Source organism: Octodon degus, unplaced genomic scaffold (genome assembly GCF_000260255.1).
Source record: "Octodon degus isolate 3935 unplaced genomic scaffold, OctDeg1.0 scaffold00344, whole genome shotgun sequence".
NCBI classification, from domain to species: Eukaryota; Metazoa; Chordata; class Mammalia; order Rodentia; family Octodontidae; genus Octodon; species Octodon degus.
This window is the reverse complement of record NW_004524920.1, coordinates 724,908-731,943: the sequence shown is the minus strand read 5'-3', so window position 1 is coordinate 731,943 and position 7,036 is coordinate 724,908. Positions and strand designations below refer to the sequence as shown.

The following is a 7,036-nucleotide window of genomic DNA, read 5'->3' as shown; positions in this document are numbered from 1 at the left end:
CTCAGCCTCCCCAGTGCTGGGATTATAGGCATGTGCCACCAAGCCTAGTCTAAGTGGCTGGCTCAGCGGGCCCGGTTTTGGCAGCTGACATGCTATGTGGTGCTGAGGGTTGAACCAGGGTCATTACACTTGCCAAGCAGGTACTTAGTCCCTGAACTATCTCCCCAGCTTCAGACTTTCAGACTATGGATAGTCAACTTGTGTCTCAGGGGTGACACAGGAGAAGACCCCTATTTATAGCAGATGTACACTAAACAGAGAGCGGGGTACTGACAGTATGGAGTAAAGTACAGACAGGTGCTCAGGATTCAGCACAAAAGAATAAAATGGAAAAGCGCAAAATCTCTGGCATACAACAGCCACATGAGCACATATGGCGAAGGCACAGCAAGGCAGCCCTGGAGCGCCCAGGTGGTGGCCAGCCCCAGCGTGCCTGCTGTCAACCTTGCCACCCTGTCTCTCCTGGGGCTCAGGACAACCAGGGAGCTCAGGCCCACGTGGAGTGAGGCGGCAAGGACAGCATCAGCCAGCCATGAGCAGAGTGAATAAGCTTCCCCCTTGCTGGATTCCTGGCTCCTCAGGGCCTGGGTCAGAAATCAGAGGTTTGCTGTCTCTGGAGCTGACCTGGGGGAGGGGAACATTCAGGCCCCCGCCCCCGTCCCAATAACAGGAGCTTCCCCATACTAAATGGTACCAATCATGCAAAAATTTAAACTAGAGCATCTCTCTGGCCTATTAAGCTGCTCTGGCGGCTCCCCACTGCTCCTTTTCCAGGCTTGCAAACCATGTGCCAGGTTTGCTAAATCAAGGGCTTCCTGTTTATCATCCCCCTGAATCTCTTTACCAACGCTGGGATAAACCCCAGTTTATTAAGTGCCTGCCAAGCCCTGCAGGGATCTCCATCTGGGGGCCAAAATTCCTGGCAAGGCTCTCCAGCCTGTAGAGCCTCCATCTCCCCTCTTCCAAGGCGCCTGCCCCTTGATTCTCTGGTGACACAGAGCCTGCTGTGGTCCCTGAAACATACGAACTGTTTCACCTCCTGGCGTCCCCATAGCAGCCCAGTCCTTTTCCACAGACCATGGCCAACTCCAAGCCATCGCTCAAAACTCATTCCAACACCAGGTTCTAGGGACTTAGAGCTGCTTTCTCAGATAGCCCATGGTTTGGTCTTTAGTATTCAACTAACACTACTGCTGGCCCAAAACAGCAATTCTGTTCCCCTTGTGGGGCAAGTGTATTTTTAACCTCAGGGAGATATGCAACAATAATTACAGTATAGACTGTGGTTGCATCTTGTGATACAGCATTGTGCAGGCTACAACTGCAGTGTCTGAGGGTAGCCACTAGCTACATGGAAGGCTACTAAAACTGACTAAAGCAAAAATCCGCCCCATCCCTCTGTCACCATACTTCAAATGTTCAAGAGGCACACACAACCAGTGACCCCTGTGGTGGACAATGCAGACCCAGAGCATTCCCAGTAGGGTAGGAGCTTTCTTGAAAGGTCCTCTTTTAGGCTTTCTTGGGGGTCCAGTCAAAGTCCTGCCCTACCAGTAAGCCTGGGGACTGTTTCTCAAACAAAGGTCCAAAAGGATAAAGTGGGAGGGAAAATGTTTGCCACGCATTACAAAGGGTCAAGTTCAAATATAAGTGAGAAAAGAAAAAGACCAGCTACCCAATAAAAAAAGAAGTAAACAATACAGGCAGTTCAGGGTAAAAGCACACATGGCCTTTGAGGGTCAAACTCATCCAGAGACAGACAAACCTCCTGCAATTTCTCTCTGCTCAGACTGACAAAAATGCAAATACTTGAAAACAACAGGCTGGGGGGACAGTCAGAGTCATGTCCTAACAGACACATCCTTTGAATTTATAAATGGATATTCCTGTGATCACAATCCTACATCTAAGAATTCACTGTCCAGACAGACCCACGTACACAGGAAACTTCACTGCAGCACTGCTTGTAATAAGCCAAAGGCTGGGAACTACCATCACCATTAACGAACTACTAAGCAAACCGAGGGACACAACTGTCCAGCTGTGAAAAAGGCAAAACATTGTAGTGATGGTGGCAGTTCTATAGACATGGAGCCCAAAGGGCGCACCACAATGCACTGGAAAGTGAGAGAAGCAAGTTCAGAACCAAGTGGGGTGACACGACCTGGAGGCTGCCAAGGTCCCCATCTGCTCTTCTAGAACAGAACATGGTGTTTACTGAGGGAGGGAGGATGGACAGATGGGGAAGATGTGGCAGTGAAGGTCTAAATTTTTTGTTTTGAGGAGCTGGGGTAGAATCATCACCTTACCTGCTGGGCCACATTCCCAACCCTAGTTTGACTCTTTATTCATTTGTTCTTTTAAATGTATTTAGGACAGGGTCTATAGGGTCTCATCATGTAGATAGTGATTCTCCGGTTTTCAGCCTCCCAAGTGCTGGGACTATTGGCACACACCACCATGCCCAGTCTCAGTCGCTATCTCAGCACGTCCCGGGGGCAAGGCTGGCACAGCACTCCAGGGATCGAACCTGGCTGCTGTGCTCTGCCTAAGCAGGCGCTTTAGTCCACTAAGCTATCTGGCCCTTGGTTTGACTTTTGTGGGGTTTTTGGGGGGTTTTTTTAGCTGAAGTTTTTTATTAACTCACAATTACTTGTCTTCTGGTTTGTTGAAGCAGTAAGTCAGACAACACTTGCCACAATAATGTCTGTCAAGGTGGCTGGCCATAAAAAGTCCTGCACCACATTCATCTGAGGGGCACTCTCGACGAAGACGACTAACTTTGCCATTTTCATCCACCTTATAGTATTTTAGGACAGCCAACTTAACCTTCTTTCTCTTATGCTTATTCTTCTTGGGAATGACGTAAGACTTCTTCTTCCTTATCTTAGCACCACCACGGAGTCTCAACACAAGATGAAGGGTAGACTCCTTGTGAATGTTGTAATCAGACAAGGTACGTCCATCTTCCAGTTGCTTACCAGCAAAGATCAGCCTTTGCTGATCAGGAGGAATTCCTTCCTTATCCTAGATCTCGGCCTTTACATTTTCTATAGTGTCCAAGGGTTCAACCTCGCGTGTGATGGTCTTCCCCATAGGGTTTTCACAAAAATCTGCATCTTGGTGGCAGTTCCACCACAGATGGCGGATCCGAAAGTGGTTTGACTTTTTTTTTTTTTTTATTTATTTATTTATTTATTTATTTATTTATTTATTTGTGTGGCCAGCTCAGCCCACCAGGGGGCAAGGCTGGCTGACATGTGGTGCTGGGGGATTGAACCGCAGTCCCTTTGTTTTTGCTAAGCTTGTTCTAAGTAGGCGCTTTAGACCACTGAGCCATCTCATCAGCCCATTGTGGTTTGACTTTTGAACCAAAAGAATCTACCATTTCTTCTGATTATTAAACGATTTTTAATAGACTCTCAACCAGTGCTTCAAAACCAAAGCATGCATTAGGAACACCATATACTCTGTGACTGCCAAGTGAAAGCTCTGCCTATGACTATGTGGTGCCCTCAAGTCTGCAGAGTAAGGTTTTCACATCAAGAACCCCAGCTCTTCTCAGCTCCAGCTGGGAAAATCCCACACTACAATGGCTGCAGACTAAAACTGTGGACTGTAGGGTATAGTGGAAATCTGTCCATCTGCTCCCCTCCCCTCCCACCAGGCCCGGCCATTCTCAAGGGGCAGCCACATGGAGGCCCAGACTCACCTCTCATCTGGAGAGTCTACATGGAAGGTCCGCTCAATGACCGTGGTCCACTGCAGGCAGCGTATGACAAAAGTATTAGGCCGCGGCCTCTCTGTCTTCATCAGCTGGCATTCTACAGTTGAGGGAAGAGATGGTTGGCATCCAGCCCTAGATCTTCAGTGATTTCCCGTGTTCTGGTAGTGCTGGGAACCCATGATAGACTGACAGGCCCCAACCCTGTCCTCACAAGGTTCCAAGTCAAGCATGCGCAAAAGGCAGCCATACTGGCAGATAATCACCAACTGGTCCTGGGGCAGGGATGACACAAGCCAGAAGAGGCATCCAACCCAGCCTGGAGCAGCCCTGAGGAAGCAGCGCCTCTGAACTGAGCCCCGAAGAAAAGGAAGCTGAGTCAGTGAGGTGAGGGGGCCCAAAATATCCATGAGCCAACCCTGCTTCAAGCATGAGAGGAGACAAGACAGAAAAGCTGGGGCCATGCAGGGCTTTGAAGGCCATGGGGAGGAGTCAGGACTTTTTTTTAGGGTATCAGGGAACCATGGAAGGGACATGATTAGTCCAAGACAGATGATCCTGGCTGCTATGGTGGGTGAGGTGGAGGCCGGGAGCCAGGGAAGAGGCTACAGCAGGACCCAACTAAAGAGGACACACTAATGCAGAGTGGCGCACAGGCCTGGGGCAAGGGCAGCAGGTCACAGGACAAGAGGGTACTTTGGCCCAGGCCTTGGGCACAATGGGGCTATTCCTGAGATGGAAATGGGGAGGGAAAGTGGAAGGTCAGTCTGGGGCAGGACATTAAAGAGACAGTGTTCAAGAAGCTGCAGAAAACATATGGTGGAAGAGAGACACCAGGGCTACCACACGTTTCAAAGCCACAGGCACATGGAGAGAAGACCCAGGAGAATATGTTCTGCAGAACAGTGTGGGGACTGGGGGATTGCAGGGGTGAAGCTGGGGAGAAGATGAGGGTGGGGTACACTGGTAGGTCTGAAGAAGGGGCTGTCCATGAAGCATTCTCAGCAGGTCTGATAACCAAGACAGGTTGCCAACCAGGTCAGCTGGGAAGGAAGGAGGCAGGGGGCAGGAGACCAAGGGCAGGATCGTGTTCCAAGGACCAGGCAAGGACTTTAGGTTTGGGAAGCTGGTCCAGCTAGAAAACAAATACCACTTAGAATACCACAGAGGGAACCAAGGACGTGAGCATAATGCTGTCCTCAGCTGCGTCAGAAGCCACAACCCTTCCAGTTCAGAGGGACAAAGGGAGGAACTGTTGCCAGAGCAGGGCAGATACATAGGGCCAGGGCTGGCTGCACAGAAACACCCTTGGATTCTCACCTCTCAAGCTCCATCTCCCCCTGGGATAGCCCCATAGGGCCCAGCTGAAGAGGGACAGCAAGAGAAGGCAGGGAAACAGCTATGACAGCAAGGTCCAGAATAGGCCTCTAGGTCAAGAATGAGGCACTCCAGGCTCCTCCAACCAAGACCTGCCAGCTGTTTTTTCCCTGAGCTCTGGAACCCTGGCCTGCTTGGCCTGACACACACCTGCTACAGAGAAGTTGTTTAAAGGGGGTAAAGTCTGGTCAGGAGCCTCGGGCCTCTCCTTATAGCCAATGAAGGAGCCATCACTCTTCAGCAGGAAGTACCTAGGCCTCCAGGTCTTGATGTATTCCCCTGAAACGAGGAAAAAGGAGACAGATGTCAGGGCAAGGTTTTCCCAGGCAGACAGGCAGGCAGCCCAGTGTGATAGTAACTCCCAAGGGGCACCACAGAAGAAACAGAGTGAGTAGTGTCTCTCCCAGGGAACTCTCAAGGTGGCCTGACTAACACAGGCTTGGGCATTGGCCAGGCACAAGCGATCCACAGGTCATGCCTCATAGGAAGCCACCTGCCACAGTGCCCCCAAGGTACCGGCTGCCTCAGCATGTGGTCACAAGCAAGCTATCCCTGCCACCATGGGACTGCCCCAGGGAAGGCACCTGCCCTGTGAGCCCAAATCCCATGGGTTGACTATCGTCAACACAGTGGTGCAGAGGAATCACATGTCAATGTACTGCTGTGCCAGGTAGAGCTGCTTTCCCGCTCTCTGAGCACTTCTCAACCCCTTCTGTTTGTTCTTCCACAAATATCCAAACATGCTGCACGGGACACATACTCATTCTTTAAGGACCCACTCCTCAGAGGGCTGCTAAGGGTTAAAACGAGATGGTGAGACTTGCACACAGATGTCACTCACTCATATGAGTCAGTGGAAACAACCCGATGCCCATGAGCTAATGAGCGATAATCAAAATCGAGTGGAACCATACAATGCAATATTGTCTGGCCATGAAAAGGTAAGGAAGTACTGATAAACATGGTGAACCACATCTTATGCTAAGTGCAAGAAGTTCATCTAGGGGTGGCCAAACAGCTCAGTAGACTAAAGCGCCTGCTTAGGCACAGGGCAGCGGCCAGAGTTCCATCCCCGAGTGTGGTGCTGGCCCCGCCCCCGGAGCATGCTGAGATGGCAATTGAGACTGGGCATGGTAGCACACGCCTGTAATCCTAGCACTTGGGAGGCTGAAAACAAGAGAATCACTGAGTCCAATCTATGTATTGAGACCCTGTAGACGCTGTACCCTGTAGACCCTGTACTAAATATATATATTTTTAAAAATTTTAAAGAAAGAAGTCCATCTTAAAGGATAACCAAAATATGCTCACTGAGCATGATGATTCAACTTCCTGTAACCTAGCAAAGGTAATGCAATCAATAGGAGGTTCACTTCAAATCTGCATTGTGGCCCGGACTTGGTGACTCATGCCTGTAATCCCAGCACTTGGGAAACTGAGGCAGGATGATCACTGTGCATTCCAGGACAATCTGGGCTACATAATGAGTACAAGGCCAGCCTAAACTACATGGCAATACCTTGTCAAAAAACAAAAAACACCAATTTCTGAGTTGTGGTCTTTTGCCAGGCTAGTGGCATGCAGTAGGGTGCTCTCACAATGCTGGGCTCCCTGTCAGCCACACCATCACGTGACTGTGACTGTGATGCTAAGCTAGGATATTCAGCAGTTCACATATTAAATGCATTTTCAATACAATGGTATTTTTAACTTATGGTGGGTTAGGATGTAACCCCATTGTAAATCATGACAAGGGCTAGCCAAATAGCTCAGCAGATTAAAGTGCCTACAAGCAGGTGCAGGGGCCTGAGGTTCGATCCCTGGGCCTGTAGTGCCGGCCCTGCCCCCAGGCACCACGAGATGGCAGTTGAGACTGGACATGGTGGCATGTGCCTGTAATCCCAGCTCTTGGGAGGCTGTAAACAGGAGGATCAC

General features: G+C 50.0%; 1 protein-coding gene and 1 pseudogene across 6 annotated transcripts in view; both read right to left on the bottom strand.

The window, feature by feature from the left end:
* Akt2 (AKT serine/threonine kinase 2) overlaps window positions 1-7,036 on the bottom strand; it is a 72,769-nt gene that overhangs the window by 34,672 nt on the left and 31,061 nt on the right. For all 6 annotated transcript variants that reach the window (XR_002819483.1, XM_004647995.2, XM_023708285.1 and 3 more), the window contains exons 3-4: window positions 5,252-5,380; window positions 3,713-3,824 (exon numbers count right to left, since the gene is read on the bottom strand). Coding sequence is in view for 5 of the 6 variants with exons in the window: in XM_004647995.2 (XP_004648052.1) it covers window positions 3,713-3,824; window positions 5,252-5,380 (241 nt within the window). In the remaining variant the exon portion in view is untranslated. The remainder of the gene's footprint in view (window positions 1-3,712; window positions 3,825-5,251; window positions 5,381-7,036) is intronic.
* On the bottom strand, window positions 2,650-3,119 carry LOC105741218 (annotated as a pseudogene).